The following is a 19,234-nucleotide window of genomic DNA, read 5'->3' as shown; positions in this document are numbered from 1 at the left end:
GTTGGTAAACATGTAAAGTGAACAAGAAATTCTTATATATTGCTGATGGGACTGTAAACCCATACAACCACTTTGGAAAAGTTTGGCAAATATAAAGAAGTTGTGCAACCTCTGTGACCCACCATTTTTTAAAAAAGATTTATTTATTTTTTGGGGGGCGGGCAGACAGAGAGGGAGAATCTCAAGCAGACTCTCTGCTAAGTGCAGAGCCTGATGTGTGGCTGGATCCCACGACCCAAGCCGAAATCAAGAGTCGGAGGCCCAACCAATTGAGCCACCCAGGCACCCTGACCACTAATTTTAATCACACATGAACACCACACAAAAAATATAAAACTGTTCACTATAGCACTGTATACAATAGACAAAAAATTAAATCACTAAATGTCCACCAACAGGATAATGATTAAATTGTGGTATATTTGTACAATACTGCATAGCAGGAAATGGTTAGATACACATAAACAAAACTGATGAAGCTCACAAAATTAAAAAAGTTGTAAAAACTGGCAGCTCTTTCTGCCCATGGGTCTTGTCCCCATGCTTTAATAAAAACACCTTTTTGTGGGCGCCTGGTTGGCTCAGTTGGTTGAGCCAACTGAAAGAATTCAAAGAAGTGAGTGGCACTGATATAACAAACCATATACGACAGTCTTAGAAATCACATTCAGGGGCACCTAGGTGGCTCAGTTGGTTAAGCAGCCAGGCTGCTGACTCTTGGTTTTGGCTTGGGGCATCTGGGTGGCTCAGTAAGTTGAGCGACTGATTCTTGGTTTCAGCTTGGGTGGTGATCTCAGGGTCGTGGGAATCAGTCCTGTGTTAGGCTTGTGCTGAGTGTGGAGCCTACCTGGGATTCTCTCTCTCCCTCTTCCTCTGCCCCTTCACTCCGTACTGTGCATACATGCACCCTCTCTCTCTCTCTCTCTCTCAAAAACACATTCTCTCTCCCTCTGCCCTTCCCTCTGCTCATGCTCTTTCAAATAAATAAACTCTTTAAAAAAAGGAAAAAAAAAAAGCTCCCCCTCCTACCCCCCCCCCCGAGAGAGCACCCATAAGCTGGGGGGTGGGATGGGATGGGGGGGAGGGGTAGAGAATCTTAAGCAGGCTCCACACCTCACGATCTCAGGGTCCTGGGATCGAGTTCTGTATCGGACTCGCACTTGAAATCTGCTTCAGAATTCTTTCTCTCCCCCAGCTCACTTGTGCTCTATCTCTCCCTCTCTAAAATAAATAAAGCTTTTAAAAAAATTAACTTTAGGGTGCCTGGATGGCTCAGGCATCTGCCTTAAACTCAGGTTATGATCCCAGGGTCCTGGGATTGGGTCCTGCATCAGGCTCCCTACTCAGCGGGGAATCTGCTTCTCCCTCTGCTCCTCCCCCCTGCTTGTGAGCTCTCTCTCATTCTCTCTCAAGTAAATAAATAAGATCTTTAAAAAAAAAATTTAACTTTAAGTGGATCAAAGGCCTGAATGTAAGAGCTAAAAGTAAACGTAAGTAAATCTTTGTGATCTTAGGTTAGGCAATGATCAATTAGATATCATCAAAATTAAAAATGTTTGTGCTTCAGGGGCGCCAGGCTGGTGCGCTCAGAAGGGTGTGTGATTCTTGATCTCTGGGTCGTTGAGTTTGAGTCCCATGTTGGGTGTAGAGATTAAATAAATAAAACTTAAAAAAAAAGTGTGCTTTAAAAGACAGACACCCTCAAGAAAGTGAAAAGACAACCCAAAGACTTAGATAAGATATGAAAACAACCCAAGTGTCCACATATGGATGAATGGATACAGAGGGGAGCCTGGGTGGCACTGTCGGTTAAGTGTCCAACTCTTGGTTTCGGCTCAGGCCTTGATCTCAGGGTTGTGAGATGGAGCCCTGCATCTGGCTCCGCACTCAGCAGGAGTCTGCTTAAGTTTCTCTTTCCCTTTCCTTTTGCCCCTCCCCGTTGCTTGCTCTCCCACTCTCTAAAATAAATAATCTCAAAAAAGAAAAGAATGAAAATGTGCCACCCTCACCACACACAGACTATTATTTAGCCATAAAAAAGAACAGCTGGCTCAGATGGTTAAGTGTTTGCCTTTGACTCAGGTCATGATCCCAGAGTCCTGGGATGGAGCCCTGCATCGGGCTCCCTGCTCAGCGGGGAGTCTGCTTCTCCCTCTCCTTCTGCCCCTCCCCCTGCTCATGCTTGCTCTCTCAAATAAATAAAATCTTTAAAAAAATGTGAATTTTAGATTATGTAAATTATATCTCAATAAAGCTGTCTTAAAAAAATTAGGACAATGACTGATAAGGGACTGGGAACTTCTAATGCAAAGTAACCTCATGCAAATTATTTTCTTGTTGCAAGGAGAGAAGACTCACTGTTTAATATATGGATCAGACTACTATCACCTTAATCTAAGGCTCAATCTTAGCACTGTGAAAGTAGGTCAACGGGTATTACATGTTTTATAAATAAAATGCAGAATGATATATCTACAATGTATTCTGGCCAAAAATGTTTTGATGTGAATCTATCAAATTTTTAGATGTACACCTTAGAGAAAAATATAAGAATTAAAGGGACAAACTAAATGACAACACAGAACACAACTGTACAAAACCATTTCAGGACAGATAGAGCAGTCTCAAACTCAGTGTCACTGAAAAATGACTATGCTAGATTAAAGAGACATAAGGAAATTAAAGTGTTATATGTAACAAGGTCTTGGATCAGATACTAGTATTGAATAGCTAGCTAGTACTGAATAGCTATCACCTGGGGGAATTCACTTATGCATTTTTATTTTTTTTTAAGATTATTTATTTGAGGGCGGGGAGGACGGGCAGAGGGAGAGAATGTTCACGCAGACTCCCTGCTGAGCGTGGAGCCCAATTCCGTGACCCATGAGATCAAGACCTGAGCTGAAACCAAGAGTCAAATGCTTAACCGCCTCAACAACCCAAGGGCCCCTGGGGGAATTTAAACTGCACCTGGATATTAGAAGAAATAAACATTTATTCACACTAAAGAATGGGTATCACCAACTAAAAAGCAAGTTGCGGGGTGCCTGGCTGGCTCAGTCATTAAGTGTCTGCCTTCGGCTCAGGTCATGATCCCAGGGTCCTGGGATCAAGCCCCGCATTGGGCTCCCTGCTTGGCAGGGAGCCTGCTTCTCCCTCTCCTACTCCCCCTGCTGTGTTCCCTCTCTCGCTGTGTCTCTAATAAATAAATAAAATCTTTAAAAAAAAAAGCAAGTTGCAAGTTAATCTCATTTTAGTAAAATAAAAATAAAAACCTACGTATATGTGCTTAGAGAAAGATCTGGAAAAAGTGCACCACAAGTTACAGTAGTGATTTCTGGATGAGGAGAATATTTTTACTTTTGCATATGTATATTTCCTAATATTCTATCTAGCATAATACTGCTTTTGTAATAATAAAAGAATCTTTAAAAGACAGAAAGTCACATCGGGAACTTTAATAAACAGTACACGGGCCTTACTCCAGCTAAATTTTAAAAGGCTGACAACTACTGCTTTAAAAAATTGGGAGTAGAGAAAAAGGAAAATTCTTGTCCAAGATTGTCTTTAAAAAATACATTCATATAGATTTTTCACTTCATGAGTTAGGAGACTACCCTAATAGAGGCAGTCACAAACAAAATCTTCTAGAAGGAGCAAATTATATAAGTCAATTTTATAAATCAGGGTCTTTGGTTGAAAAAAAGAAACTATACTTAGATAAACAGAAAAGGAATTTATCAGAAATATATTGGGAGTTCAGAGAATGACTGAGAGCCTCCTTGACTTTGCAAACATGTAGAAACCGAGTAAAGCTAAGCAGTCTAAAATCACCAGTCAAGGTCACACCACAGCAAGAGTTGCTTAGGAAACTGCCCTGCTAACACTGCCACTGCTAATAACACAAGCCTACGGAATGGATTCTGAACTGTCCTTGATTCCTCTGCATCTCTCACTCCAGATCCAAGTCCCCAGTCAAGTGTCCGTGACTGGCACAACTTGGGTCACAAATGCCAGGTGTTCAGGACAGAAACTGTATGTATAAGGTATGTATATGTGTGTACACATCAAGTTACATACACACAGCCTTTCCAGCTTCCTCTCCTACTAAGATTCACAAAAAGGCAGTATACGAAAGGGGTTAAAATGGTAAATGGTCAAAAGAAACAACAAAGGTCACTTTAAAACCCAATTAGAACGTCCAACACAGGAATCTTGCCAGTCTTACCATCAGTAATAAACTTTAATCATTGTGCCACCTTCTGCTTCATTGTTCCAAAAAACATTTCCTGAAAGTAATTTCACAAAATGCAAAATTTTTCAAGAGTAAAATTTATTAACCTTTTTCAGGTAATCTCCTTTCCAATACTGTGTCATTCAACAGTCATGAACACTTGCTGCAGCCATAACTAAACATTCACTAACCCACTGAAAAAAAGGGAATTTACTTAAATCAGGAGTTCCAAGTAAGAATAGTATGTTATAGAAATTTATTACCTAATGCAATTTGACACATTAAATTCTGGCTGTAAGATTGAGGTAACTAAGTGCATTAGATTTATGCAAATACCTGAAACTAAGGTTTCAGAACCAGCAAAAATGGTTTTAAAGCATTTGCTCCAAAAGTCACTGTATCAACTATACTACAAACAAGCCATTCAGTAGTGATAACTTTTATCAAATATTTGCAGCTACACTGACCCTGAAAGGCTCCAGTTCCCTAATAGGGAACAAACTTTTTGTCACATCTAAAAAACTATACATCATTTTTATAACTGAGAGGTGTAACAGTGAACACTGTATCACCAGACATACATTTTTACTTCACGTTCATTTTACTTACAAGCATTTCTAAAAATCTCTTCTCAAGCATAAACTTTGCTTTCAACACAAACATTACTTTTTTTTTTTAAGATTTTATTTATTTATCAGAGAGAGACAGGGAGAGAGGGAACACAAGCAGGGGGAAGTGGAAGAGGGAGAAGCGGGCTCCAGGGAGCCCGATGCGGGGCTCAATCCCAGGACACTGGGATCATGACCTGAGCCGAGGGCAGATGCTTTATGACTGAGCCACCCTGGCACCCCTCAATCCAAACATTACTTTTAAGGTAGAAGAGCAGACTAGATCTAGCTAGTTCTGCCATGGACTAGCTGTGTAACTTTGGGAAAGTCACTCCACCTCTTTTTGCTTCAAATCTTTATCTATAATTTGGGGACTGTTGGAAAGTTGATGATTAAATGGTGAATATAGGGGCACCTGGTTGGCTCAGTTGGTTAAGCATCTGCCTTCAGCTCAGGTCATGATCCTAGGGTCCTGGGATGGAGGCCGCATCGGACTCCCTGCTCAGCAGGGAGTCTGCTTCTCCCTCTCCCTCTGCACCTATCCCCCATTCGTGATCTCTCTCTCTTTCAAATAAAGAAATAAAATCTTTAAAAAAAAATGGTGAATATTGGTAGTGTTAAGAATACGCTTGGATGTTTTCCCCTGGGGTGTGGGGGGAGAAGGTCAATAGGTGTTAAGAATAAAACGCTTAAGGGCGTTGGGAGGGGGGCATAAGCAATAGGGGAAAAAGTGTTTTGTTCTTAGATTTATTTATTTCAGGGGTGCCTGGGTGGCTCAGTTGGTTAAGTGACTGCCTTCGGCTCAGGTCATGATTCCAGGGTCCTGGGATCGAGCTCCGCATCGGGCTCCCTGCTCCACGGGAAGCCTGCTTCTCCTTCTCCCTCTCTGCCACTCCCACTGCTTGTGCTCTCCTGCTCTGTCTCTGCCAAATAAATAAATAAAATCTTAAAAAAAAATTTATTTATTTGAGAGAGAGTGCAGAGGGGAGGGGCAGAGGGAGAGGGAGAGAGAGTTTCAAGCAGACTCCTCAAGAGCGCAGAACCTCAGGACCCAGAGATCCACGACCTGAGCTGAAACCAAGAGTCTGATGCTCAACCAACTGTGCCCCCAGGTGCCCTGGGAAAAACAGTTTTGATAAGAAAAATTTTCAAACCAAATAGGTTAAGAAAACTACTCACCAGTAACCAAAATCAGAAAACAAAACCACTGCAAACCCAGGATACTTGGCTCAATTTTTATACAAAAATGCAAACTATGAAGAAAAAAAGGACAGGAAAAACACTGCCTGGAAAAGTTAGTATTCTAAGTTGGCAAACCTAACACTCCATTTTACATGCATAACAAAGGAGGGTAAATAACTCTTCTAACTACTCTGTGCTGTTCAACAGAGAAATTTTAAGTAAATGATACATGAGAACCACTGAACAAACCAGAAAAAAAAAAAAAAACCAAATGCACAAATCACCTATGAAGTTAGTCTTCTCCTCCCCACCCCCATCAAATCTCAATGTAAGCCTCAATATCCAAATGCCAATTTACAGGAATTCAGGAAAATCTCAAATGTGGCAATTGTGCAGGATAAATAAACTGGCTTCTTCAACAAAGTGCAAGGGAAAAAAACACACAGAAGAAACATACAAATTAAGAGGTTTGAAAGAATGCCAGTTATAGTAGTGGGAACTGGATTCTGATTCAAATAAACTAGAAAAATGAACAGAAAAATAATACCCAAGAAAGAAAAATAAGAACCTCCATGTGCAACAATGTTCAGATTTTAATGAATTTCATTTGATTGGTAAAAGGACATTCATTAAGACAATTTTATACAGTTTCTTTAACAATTATGAAGTACATTGTTTTAAGAACTCTACAAATAGTATTTTATTTATTTGCCACAATAATCCTGTGAGAAGTTACTATTATCCCCCATTTAACAAAGGAAGAAACAGGCACAAAGTTCACTTTAAACTCTCCCAAGGTCACCAAGCAGTAAATGGCAATGCAGAGATTCCAATCCAGGCTGTATAGTTGAGGCCCTTAATTACCATACCATCTCTCTATATGATGTGGTAGAAACTGAGCTTTAGAATCAGGGAAAGCTCCCTGAATCCAGATTTCTCATTATGTTATGTAAATTACTTAACTTCTTGGAACCTCTGTACACTCACTGTAGAAGGGTTAATATCTATTTCTAAAAAGTATTTTGAAGAAGGAGATTATATATATTGGACTCTATTACAGCCTCTAGCTTATGAAGCCCACAATAAACTACCCTTTCCATCAGACCTCGTAAGACTAATTAAAAAGTAGAGCTAATAATTCATAAACATATAGCAGGAACACTGGAATGGCTCTACCTTTTAATTAACTAGCCAAAGAGCCCCCCCAAACAACTTTTCAATATACTTCAAAGGTAGCAATAATTCAGAAGAGAGTTTTTTATATAATGAAATTTAAACTTACAATCAGCAGAAACAAGAGTTTGAAATCTGAAGTATAGCTCAACTTAAATGAATTTGATTTTTCTGAAAGCAAAATATATTCCACATAAATAGACCTACTGTTCAGAAAAGTGTACTAAAACTTTGTTCATGCTGGTGATTCTCTAGCCTGATATCTGGTTAACATAAGGCAAAGCAGTTTTATCACAGAAAAGGAAGGTAAACATAATGAGTATGTTAAAAGCCAACTTCTTTAAGAAAGACAGCTTTCTATGTTTGTCATCCTGTAACACTGTCCACTTATCTGTTAAACTAAGTTCTTTGTTGACAAAATGTTTTATGTTATTTAGGCATTTCTAGCCTTTAGCACACCAAAACTGGCACCACAGTAGAGCCTGTAGCTTTTCTTGAAATGAGAAAGAGAAAAAGCTGATTGCTTTAGTAAAGGAAAAGAGCTATTTGACTTCTTGAAATGTTCGCCCAGTATATTTGAAATCACCTATAAAAATTCATATTACGTAACATTAGCAATATTTTACCTCCTTAGTTAAGATTACCCCTGGACAAAATAAGTTCAGATTATTCTTACAGAACTACTCTTCAAGTCTGATTGTAGCCAGTTTTGTTTTGGAGCAGATTTCAATGGGAAATAAAAATCAGAGTCTGATTTAGAAACGACCTGGATAACTAGGTCTCAGCATACCAAATATTAAATTCCAAACAATGGCAACTATAGTGGTATGTGAGGAAACATGATATCAATGTGCTACCTAGATTTTTCCTCCCATCTATTTGAAAAACCATAAACAACCCACCGCAAAATTTACCTTTTCCATTAAGTATTCTTTTAATTGGGATCCTTTAAAATTGTTGTGCCTTTCACCTTTCCAATAGTCTTATTTTCATAAAGACAGCACCCATAATGATTAATGACTTAGAAACAGATTGCTTAGGTCCGTGCACATTTGTTATCACTGTTACCAAGTACTTACAAATTAACCATAAAACAAAGATATGCAATCTGTTGAAGTATGATTCATAATTGTGTATCATATCTTTAACTGAGAATTTAAAAATGAATTATAAACAGAAATGTGTTCCAGACTCCATATCATTCCAAACTTATTAAAATGGTTGCATGTGCCCCCTTCAGCCAAGCTTTTAAGCAGCTACTGATGAGAAAACTGGTGAGTTGCATTTTGTTCAAAATAAAAAGGCTTCCTAACATCAACCCCCCATTTCAAGAACTCTGATAAGATACTATCCACAATCAAACGAAAAAAATGTATCAACATGTACAAACCATTTTGAGTACCCAAGTTTATGGGTTCAGTAGGCAAATGGCAAAAAATAAAGCAATGGACTTGTTATTTCTATAGGGCACTTCAAATGTTTTTCCTATAAAATCAACAAAATAATTTAAAAACAAAAAAATCCCAGGGGAACTAACAAAGATAAACTTGTGTGTTGAAAGAATGTAGGAAGGTAAAGTGAAACTGACTCCCCAGGGAAGATGACAGCTTATTTTAACTATTAATTCCCAAGTTCTCATTCACAACTAGGATTTCATTATTTTTATCTTTTAGAGAGATTGCACCTGAAAGTGAAGCACCTTCCCAAACACTGAAGTTATCTGTTCTTGGTTTCCATTGTATGCCTTTGTGTTTTCAGTTAAACTTCTGGATCTAATGGTTTAAAAAAAAAAAAAAAAAAAGGCAAACAAAAAGACAGCCTTTTGTTTGAAAGGGCACAACAATCAGGAGCTCCACATCTAAAGTTCGTTTTCACTTGTCTCACCATTGCAATAAATGTCCTAAACTTAAGAGCACTCTGATTCCTTTTCAAATATTACACAGAAAAGGCCAGAAGTCCGCCAAATTACAAATCTAAGTCTTTTGAAGACTACCAATCACTTTACTTTTGGATGGGATTTACAAAGAAACGTGTGACTTGTTACTAAACTAAAACATGAACCACGATTAACTTTTTTTTTTTCCTGGTAAGCAATAAGTATCAACGTTAAGAGCGTATTTCGACAAATAATGCAAACCAACCTCAGAGCACAAAGTTGGCTGATAAAATTACCATCCTAGCACAATTTCAAAACTATAAGCAACCACAAAACACACCCCCCCACACACAAAACCGCACCCACTCTTACGTAAACTTTTGGAGTAAGCAAACTTCTTTAGCCTCACCTTTGTTTTCACCTAAAAGGACTCTTCAAGACAAGACAGCAATTGCAGGAAGACCAAAATATCAAAAGATTCAGTTGCTGTCCTCATAAGTGAAACAACCAAAAATTTAAGACACGGTAACGTATTTAAGTTACCGAAGCTTAGGGCACTTCCCCAAGCTACAGCCATTTTAGATTCAGCCTTTCTTTTGAATTTCACGGGGGTGGAGAGAGGTAGATTTAAAACAGAAAAAAATCCTCCTTAAAACTCTTCAAGATCGACCAGCTTTTTTTCGGGGGAGGGAGGCAATCTGTAGGTGCTGGATACCGACTTAATCTAAATCAAAGAAAACACCTCGAAACCAAGAACCTAAACGTTGGTGGTTAAAGCTCTTCTTTTCCCCTCAGTTGCCCCACAGTTGACTTACACGATTTTTTCCTCTTAAATTTTCCTTCGTTGGAAAACAAAAGCCCTTGGCTCTAAATCAGGGAGGAAAGAAAAAGAAACCCGTAAACCAAGCCACTCAACCACCGACAAGCCGGAACGCCTGGACAGGAGCCAAAGAGCCGCAGGTGAGCGTTCCGACCCGAAGACCAAAGTTGAAGTAGGAGCGCTCGGGCAAAGCCGCGGCGACACTCGACTGCAAAGCTCCTCGCGCGGAGGGAGGTGCCCCATCCGACCTACAGGACCGCTGGCCCCTCGGCTTCTCTGCCCCACCCCAGGCCGACCGACACCAACCACCTGTGTGAGAGCCTCCTTCAACTAGTTTCAACAGCCGGTTGGTTGGGCACCGGGCGGAGCCCCGCGCCGGAACGACTCAAGATCCCCCACCGCCCAGTTCTCCGGAACCCCCACTTACCCGACTGCAGTGGGGCTACAGCTAGGGACCGACCAGACGCAGCGTCTGAGGGCGCGTCCCCAGCTTCCTGATCCTGCAGAGGTTGAGAGCCCACAACCATAACAAAGCTCTTCCCAAAATGGCTGCCCGGCCCACACGGCCCCGGAGGGGCAGGGTGGGAGGAGCGACGACCAGCCTGGCCCTCCCCCCCTCCGACCCCGCCCCCCACACGCCCACCCACTCGCACCGCCCACAGGAGCGCAAGCGCAGGAGCCCTGTTCGGGTGACCCTGCCGACGCCTCACGCCGCCGACGTCCCGCCGCGTGAACGGCAGTTACTCCCTGCGCGGTTCCCCAACCCCCCTCACCGGGGCTTGAGGCTGTGCGTAGTTGCCCCCACCCCTCTGCAGAATTGAATGCTCTGCCTTTCGTTGCGCCGCCTCAGAGGGGGCGACCAGCCGAGTTTGGAACCCCTCTTATTATTCCCTGGCCCAACACAGGGCCTGGAAGCGTGTGAATAAGTGGGTGGGTGTGTATGTGTGTACCGTTTTCCCCGCCCCTTCACCCTCCCGTACCCCACTTCTGGGTATGCTCGCGTCCCCAAACTACCCGTACAAGTACTAGCAAACCGGCTTCGTAGGATCGTTTTTTCCGACCCTTCCCACCTTCCGCTCCTTCCTTCCTTCAGTGCGCACATTAAGACTCCAGCGCCCAGCGGGCCACACCGCCGTGCTCTGGAGGCCTGCGCGGCTAGGCCTGACGCGCTACCCGCTGGGAGTGGTAGTTCCGCCCGACCGCTGGCGTCAGGCCCCTGGCCCCGCGCAAGGCGGATATCTGTCCGCAGCCCGCTCCTATGCCAGGGCGGAGGAGCTGTTTCTCTGACCTAAAGTCTCATTGGGTATCGCACTACTAGAAGGGGCGGCGCTGCCGTGACAGACAGAGAAGGAAATAAAAGTGAAAGCCTATTGGGATTAGAAGCGGTTACTATTACGAAGAATTCGCAATGGGCCCATTCTGCAAGGGACGCTAAGCCATATGATGGCCGACAACCACGAAGCTACATTAACCAGAATCCGGGGGAATGGAGGAACTGGCCAACGACGCTCAAATTGTCTGGTGCTGTGTCCTTGATAGACTATGAAAATGGAGGCCGGAGGCCCAGAGAAGAAAGACTTGTCCAAGGTCACAGAACCAACAAATAAAAGTTAAAGCAAAGGGTGACAGAAAATGATCTAACTTTTCAGATCAACCCTAAGCCCAAGACTGTTATCACCACACTTATGGAAGCGAAAATCCTGCCCTTTGTGCTCTTATTTCTTAATGGAGTTTCCAGGTCCAAGCAAAGAGAATGGAAGTAACAGTTTTGTTTTTCTTAGTGTTAGTAGTTTAGGACCCTAACACAGAGTAAGATGTGCCCCATCTATCCTAGAAACCCTGTTATGAGTTCCAGAGATGGCAAGCAATTTGGCCAAGTCTCACTTGGCCTAGACTCCGAATTTCTCCAAACTTCCTACAACACCATCACTTGAGATTGTTTCAGTAGTTCTGCCCTACCTTTCCGAATTCTGAGGGCCAGATTCTGGGGGCTGGGAAACCTGGAGGAGAGAGGCAAGGACCATTCAGGTACCCTACAGACTTCAAAAGCCAGCTTCCAGAATTTCAGATTTAAAAGAATGACTCAAGATGGAAAGCCCTGCCCGGGAACCAGTTAGCGCCGGTCAAGTCCCCACCCGGACTCTTTTTTTGTCTGTTCTCCGGAAGTGGGGGGGGGAGACTGCTAAACCCCACCTGCCGGAAGTGCCTTTTCGTGAGTACCTGGCTGTTCTGGCAACTCAGCTCTCCAACCCCCGTTCGACACTGGCAAGTATACTTATATATATGACAGCAGGGCTGCTGCCACAGTGTACAAATTGGGGGGAGGGGGCACCAAGGGTTGAGAGTAAATCAAAGCCGCGGGGAATGTCAGGCAGTTTCCCGAGGATCCTTGTATTCTCACAGCGCGCCCTTTTCTCAGAAGTCGGCTCTGAGGCATGCAGTTTGCAACTATTTCCTCTGGGGCAGTGGCAGTATCGGGCGTTTTAACCTAAATTGAGCGGATTAACCCTTAGGTCTTTGCCCTTCATTTCCTCACCAGTGGCCGTCCCCGAGATACAGGCTATCACTCTTTACATTTAACACCCATGAGTTGGAAAGCACATGGTCACAGTGCATAGAGAATTCCAAATGTGAAGAGAGCGTTGAGATTTTTAAGTGGGGTGGTCTGGAAAGCCCTTACGCAGGTGCTTTTGACCAACAGTGAGTGTGTGGGCCCTGCAGATATGTGTTTGAAGTCAGGAGGTGGATGTTAGGTGCTATCTAAGATGTAGTCAGAGGCCCAAGATAAGTCTTTGGTATATAGATTCCTCTACCCGGCCCTAAGAGCTGTGACCTAGAAATCAGTTCATTAAAATATTTAATTAGGTAGCAAATGTGGTTTTTGGATCTTTTAGACACCTCATTCTCCTGTTTAAGAATGAAACTCATGTAAGACAGATCGAGATTCATATTCTCAACCACTTACTGGTTGCTTACGTTAGAGTTCTTAACCATTTCCTCTTGTGTAGGGTGGGAATATAGCTATTATTTTTTTAAAAGATTTTTTAATTTATTTGACAGAGACACAGCGAGAGAGGGAACACAAGCAGCGGGAGTGGGAGAGGGAGAAGCAGGCTTTCCGTGGGGCAGGGAGCCCGTTGTGGAGCTCGATCCCAGGATCCTGGGATCATGACCTGAGCCGAAGGCAGACGCTTACCGGCTGTTACCGGCTGAGCCACCCAGGCGCCCCATAGCTATTATTTTTTGAACGCTTACTTGGTGTCAGAGACAGTTTGCAGCTCTTTACATATATTAATTCATTTAATTTTTACAACGAAGCTATGTAGTTATTTTAATTGTTTCAAAAGTGAGTGAACTACAACATAACAAAATTAAATACGTTGTACAAAATCACATACCTAATAAGTAAGTCGTGGAGCCGTGATCCCAACACAAATTGACTCCAAAATCTTCACTCTAACCCAACAGGCTATACTGTCTCTCAGCACCAAGTTGATGAGGTTATTGTATTAAATGAGTTAATGCAGGGGCACCTGGCAGGCTCAGTGGGAGCGTGTGACTCTTGATGTTGGAGTTATGAGTTCAAGCCCCACATTGGGTGTAGAGATAACTTAAAAATATCTTAAAAACAAAATAAGGGGCGCCTGGGTGGCTCAGTTGGTTAAGCGACTGCCTTCGGCTCAGGTCATGATCCTGGAGTCCCGGGATCGAGTCCCACATCGGGCTCCCTGCTCAGCAGGGAATCTGCTTCTCCCTCTGACCCTCTTCCCTCTCGTGCTCTCTATCTCTCGTTCTCTCTCTCTCAAATAAATAAATAAAATCTTTAAAAAAAAACAAAATAAATGAGTTAATGCATATAAAACACTAGTTACAGTGCTTGGTTCACAGCTAAATTGTATTAATTGCTACCATCATTATTTTGAGCTGTAAACATCTAAGCCCCAAAATAGATAACTAAGTTGAAAAAGAGAACAGAGAAGCTATAACCTTCAGTTTTAGAGATGAGAAAACTAGGGGCGCCTGGGTGGCTGTCGTTAAGCGTCTGCCTTCAGCTAAGGTCATGGTGCCAGGGTCCTGGGATCAAGCCCCGCATCGTGCTCCCTGCTGCGGGAAGCCTGCTTCTCCCTCTCCCACTCCCCCTGCTTGTGTTCCCTCTCTCACTGTGTCTCTCTCTGTCAATAAAATCTTAAAAAAAATAAAGATGAGAAAACTACACTTCAGGGAAGCAATTTACCCAAGGTCACACAGCTGGGGAATTATAGAGGTATCTGTTTTTTTGTTTTTGTTTTTTTAAGATTTTATTTATTTGACAGCGAGAGCAGGAACCCAAACGGGGAGTGGGAGAGGGAGAAGCAGGCTTTGCGCTGAGCAGGGAGCCCGATGCGGGGCTCGATCCTAGGACCCTGAGATCATGACCTGAGCCGAAGGCAGCCACTTAACCGACTGAGCCACCCAGGCGCCCTATAGAGGTATTTGTAAAATACAGATCTTCTGTCTCTGGCAATACTTTTTCTGTTACACCAGCTTTTAGCAAAAGCTAAAAGAATGGTTCAGAGAAGAAAAGGATTATTTACTTAATGTATTAGTGATTTCCAGAAAACATTAATGATTGTTTTCAAAGGTAAGTGTGTTATATGGAAAAAATTCTCGAGTTCCTACTTATAAAAAATTATGCATAAAATGAAAAAAATTAAGTGACATCTTGTTTTATACACAGCAACATGCTTCTCATTCAGCTCCTCCACTTAGCTGTAAAAACGCATTAATCAGAACTGCCTGGCATCTTCCTGAGCAAGACTTTCAGTAGGACCCAGTATGCTTCATTTCATCCAGAAATTTTCTCAAGCATCTTCAAAGGTTGGTTTATTCAGCAAATACTTGCTGGCAGTGCTTTGCTGGGGCAATAGCAATGAAAAAAAAGACAAATCCTTATCCTCGTATGTTTAGGTGATGGGGGAAAGGGTGGATAAAATACAAACAAGTATTTTTATTTGTATAAGTATTTGTATATAGTATTTAATACTGCAAGGGGTAAGTCCTCTGGAGAACTATAAGAGCAGGGAAGGGGAATAGGGACTATCAACAATAGACTTAGGATTGCATTTAAAAATAGAGGGGTCAGGGGTGCCTGGGCCCAGTCAGTTAAGCATCTGTCTTCAGCTGGGGCCCTGATATCAGGGTCCTGGGATCCAGCCTGATGTGGGGCTCCCTGCTTAGAAGGGAGTCTGCTTTTCCCTCTCCCCGTGTCCCTCCCCCACTGCTCATGTGCTCTTTCGTGCTCTCTCAAATAAATAAAATCTTAAAAAAAATAGAGGGGCCAGGGGTGTTGACTCTTGATCTCAGGGTAGTAAGTTCAAGCCCCATGTTGGGGGTAGAGATCACTTAAAAATAAAAAATCTTAAAACAAAAAATAGGGGCACCTTGGTATCTCAGTCAGTTAGGCATCCGACTCGATTTCAGCTCAGGTCATGATCTCAGAGTCCTGGGATTGAGCCCCACATTGGACTCCACCCTCAGGGGAGTCTGCTTGAAGATTCTTTCCCCCTCCCCCCAGTAAACAAATAAATCTATTTTTTAAAAAGATTTTATTTATTTGAGAGAGAGAGCATGAGAGGGGGGAGGGTCAGAGGGAGAAGCAGACTCCCCGCTGAGCAGGGAGCCTGATGCGGTACTTGATCCTGGGACTCCAGGATCATGATATGAGCCGAAGGTAGTCGCTTAACCAACTAGGCCATCCAGGCACCCTAAATTAATCTGTTTTTAAAAAACTAGAGAGGTAAGAAGAGAGAGAATTAGCCATGCAAGTAGCTCAGGGAAGAACATTCCAAACAAAAGGAAGAAAAGGCCCCAGGATGGAATAATTCCTAGCATTTTAAGGAGTCACCAAGATTCTTAAATAACTTTCATTTTTTTCTTTCATCCAGTGCTTTTTGAGTTACTCTTCATCTATTAACTAGTTGAAGTCTGGAATCTGCTCACTAAAGCACAGAATCAGCAGGAAAGGTTATTACTTTGGCCATGTACCATGAAAGGCACTGGGGAGGGTTTTTTTGTGTTTTTTTTTTTTTTTTTTTTTTTTTAAGGCAAAGAAAAAATTACTGGCCTGGCCCTCAAGTATACTGAGACAGACAAACACATGATTTTTTTTTTTTTTAAGATTTTATTCATTTATTTGAGAGAGAGAGGGCACGAGCACAAGCAGGGGGAGTGGGAGAGGGAGAAGCAGGCTCAATCCAGGGACCCTGGGATCATGACCTGAGCCGAAGGCAGACGTTTAACCCACAGAGCCACCAGGCACCCTGACCAACACATGATTTAAATTCACCGTGAGAATTATGATAGGAGTGTGCATAAGGTACTTATAGGAGTATTAATTGAGATTGGGGAAACCTTCATGCTGAATTTTAAAAGATAGGTTCCCTAGATAGAAAAGTAGTATGTTAGGGGGCGCCTAGGTAGCCAGTCAGTTAAGCATCTGACTCATGATTTCAGCTCAGGTGTTGATCTCAGGGTAGTGGGATCAGGCTCCACACTGGACTTGGAGCCTGCTTGAGATTCTCTCTCTCCCCCTCTCCCTTTGCCCCTCCCCACTCCCTGCCTCAAAAAAAAAAAAAAAAAAAAGTAGTATGTTAGAATTCTAGGCAAAGACATATAGGAAGTAATGGAGCTATGGAAAGTATTTAGTGTCTCTAAAGCTAAACTGGAAGGTAGATTACTTTATACAAAACAGCATTCCCACAGTAATTAATGCTGCTCCTTTTTGCACGTTATAAATAGAAGAGACAGTTTAAAATGCCAGATACTAAAGATATAGTCTTTACCTATTCTTTCAGATATTCCTCTCATGGGATAAAATTAGTGGTAGGCCAAAATACATCACTAGGTTTCTTTCCAGTAGTATCTTTTGCATGTTGTATAGCTGTTTGCTTGTCTTAGCTAGCATTAATAGCACCCTGTAGTCCAACCTTTCCGCAAAGTTTGATGTACTAATAGAAAGCAGATGGTTTGTTTTTATATTGTTTCAGTTTGGGATTAACTAACATGTGGTTATTTAAAAATCTGTTTTTGTCTGTTGGTTTTGTTTTCTCTATAGATGCTGAAGTACCCTTTCCCAGTCCGAGTAGGAGCCAGCAAAATAGAAACACTTTCTCTCAAGACATGTCACCAGCAGAACTTTACCCCTTTGTTTCCAAGGCCTTGGTTTTTCTCTTCATTACCAGTGTATATGAGGAAGACACAATACTATCATACTTCCCCATGCAGCTTTAAGAAGCAAAAGCAAGAAATACCTCCAGCCAAGCCAGCAAGCACCATCACTTACCTGCTTGACAGCCCAAAGCCAGCATTATACATAACTCTGGCAGGACTAATCCCCTTTGTTGCTCCACCACTGGTCATGGTGATGACAAAGACTTACATCCCCTTATTAGCTTTTACTCAGATGGCTTATGGAGCCAGTTTCCTATCTTTCTTGGGAGGGATCAGATGGGGTTTTGCTCTGCCAGAAGGTAGTACAGCCAAACCAGACTTCCTCAATTTAGCTAATAGTACAGCTCCTGTTGTGTTTTCATGGTTTGCCTTCCTTATTTCTGAAAGACTCAGTGAAGCTATAGTCACAGTAATAATAGGTTTGGGGATAGCATTACACATTGAACTTTTTCTCTTGCCACATTATCCCAATTGGTTCAAAGCCCTTAAGATAGTAGTCACTTTAGTGGCCTTGTTTTCATTTATAATCACTTTATTACTTAAAGATACTTATCCAGAGAAAGGACCCAAGAGACCTGTTCAAGTAGAATAAATACAAAACTACTCTGTAGATGACGTTAGCATGTTGGCTATAAGCCTTGGAAGGTTGTATTTTGCCATCACCTTTTTATACTTCTCCTGTTTAACAGCTCTTTTCCTCCATCAATGTTTATTTCTTCTTCACAGATTTTTTTTCATTTCTTTATTTCATAGGAATTACCTGACAACAGTTTGAAAATCCCTAACAAGTCATTTTCACTTTAGATTACAGTTTTTAGTTTATGAATTATACATTTTAATGTTTTACTTGTTTTGAAGAATGTAAAATAATAAAAATGGAAATCCTTTTTGTTAGAGCCTTATGATCATTGGCAAAAGACAGGCACATTCTCCCACAAGAGGAAAACTTCATATCCATTAGTGTCTGAAAATAATAGGTGGTTCCAGTGTGGAGTTTTCATTGCAATTGCCCTGGGAATTGCATTTCCAAGCTCGTTTCATCTGGTATAATCTAGTTATATGAGCTGGAAGGATCTGTGGCTCTAAAGTCAGTAGGGAGCAGTGTCATGAGGGGAAGCCATGTTCAAAGAAAAGCTGAACATATTTTCCAGTTTTTATAGACACAACTCCATCTCCACATAACACCAGCTAGTCAAAAAATTTAAAAGAATAAAGTCACTAGTATATATAAATAGGAAAAGTCAAGCTGGAGCCATCTTGATGTTCTTACAAGCGGGGCTATCTAGTTTTACACATTAACTCAAAGAGAAGCTTTTTTTTTTTTTGGTAAAGATTTTATTTATTCATTTGAGACACAAAGATAGAGAGAGCATGAGGAAGGGGAGAGGCAGAAGGAGAGGGAGAAGCAGGCTCCATGCTGAGCCAGGGGCTCGATGTGGGGCTTGATCCCAGGACCCTGGGATCATGACCTGAGCCAAAGGCAGATGCTTAACCATCTGGGCCACCCAGGTGCCCCCAGAGAAGCTTTTTTAAAACAAGCAAAAGCAACACCTTAGAATCTAACTTGAAAACTTGGTCTCTTGAGATTCTTAGTCTTATAGAAAAGGAAAAAAACATTTTAAATGGCATAAGAATATAAATCAGTAAATGGTATCACCTGGTATATGTTATCTTTGTATAATACAGGTATTCAAATATTAGTTAACTTGAATTTCATAAGCTTAATTGTATGTTGAAGTCCTTGTCCCAGTATCTCAGAATGTGACCTTATTTGGAGACAGGTCTTTACAGAGGTTATAGTGCTAAAATGAGATCCTAAGGGTAGGCTGTAATGTAATATTACTGGTATTCTTATAACAAGGGAAATTAGAGATAAACATGCATACGGGGAAAATGCCACGTGTACATGAAAGTAGCCATCTACATTCCAAGGAGAGAAGCCTGGAATAGATGCCTGCCTTTTAGCACTCAGAAGGAACCAACTACCAACACCCTGATTTTAGACAAGAGACAAAAAATTCCATTTAAATTTCTGTGGTACTTTGTTACAGCAGTCCTAGCAAACAAGCACAACACCCACGGAGCTAGACCTTGTTCTGAGCATTGAGAAGCCTACCAATGAAAGCCCATAG

The 19,234-nt window shown here is 41.8% G+C and overlaps 2 protein-coding genes across 5 annotated transcripts in view; one reads left to right on the top strand and one right to left on the bottom strand.

The window, feature by feature from the left end:
- The window catches only part of GPBP1L1 (GC-rich promoter binding protein 1 like 1), a 59,573-nt gene extending 48,479 nt beyond the window's left edge, over positions 1-11,094 (bottom strand). Inside the window, exon 1 of one of the 3 annotated variants that reach the window (XM_028123346.2) lies at positions 10,964-11,094. The gene's annotated coding sequence lies outside the window, so the exon portion shown is untranslated. Of the gene's footprint in view, positions 1-9,888; positions 9,908-10,320; positions 10,461-10,963 lie in introns of those variants that run through there. The other 2 variants (XM_028123345.2, XM_088022445.1) reach the window with 2 other exon arrangements.
- A 986-nt stretch (positions 11,095-12,080) lies between these two features.
- TMEM69 (transmembrane protein 69) lies at positions 12,081-18,522 on the top strand. 2 transcript variants are annotated; one of them, XM_028123362.2, is made up of 3 exons: positions 12,081-12,158; positions 14,611-14,750; positions 16,987-18,517. In XM_028123362.2, the coding sequence occupies exons 2-3, from the start codon at positions 14,709-14,711 to the stop codon at positions 17,692-17,694; spliced, it is 750 nt and encodes a 249-aa protein (XP_027979163.1). In that variant the 5' UTR covers positions 12,081-12,158; positions 14,611-14,708; the 3' UTR covers positions 17,695-18,517. The 2 variants fall into 2 exon arrangements, with proteins under 2 accessions (XP_027979163.1, XP_087878570.1); XM_088022444.1 differs by lacking the exon at positions 12,081-12,158 and having other exon boundaries at positions 14,686-14,750; positions 16,987-18,522.
- The last annotated feature ends 712 nt before the right edge of the window (positions 18,523-19,234 follow it).

Source organism: Eumetopias jubatus, unplaced genomic scaffold (genome assembly GCF_037043125.1).
Source record: "Eumetopias jubatus isolate StellerSeaLion01/CBP00866 unplaced genomic scaffold, mEumJub1_p1.0 scaffold_4, whole genome shotgun sequence".
Lineage (NCBI taxonomy): Eukaryota > Metazoa > Chordata > Mammalia > Carnivora > Otariidae > Eumetopias > Eumetopias jubatus.
The sequence above is the reverse complement of the archived record's forward strand: the minus strand, read 5'-3'. Positions and strand labels throughout refer to the sequence as shown.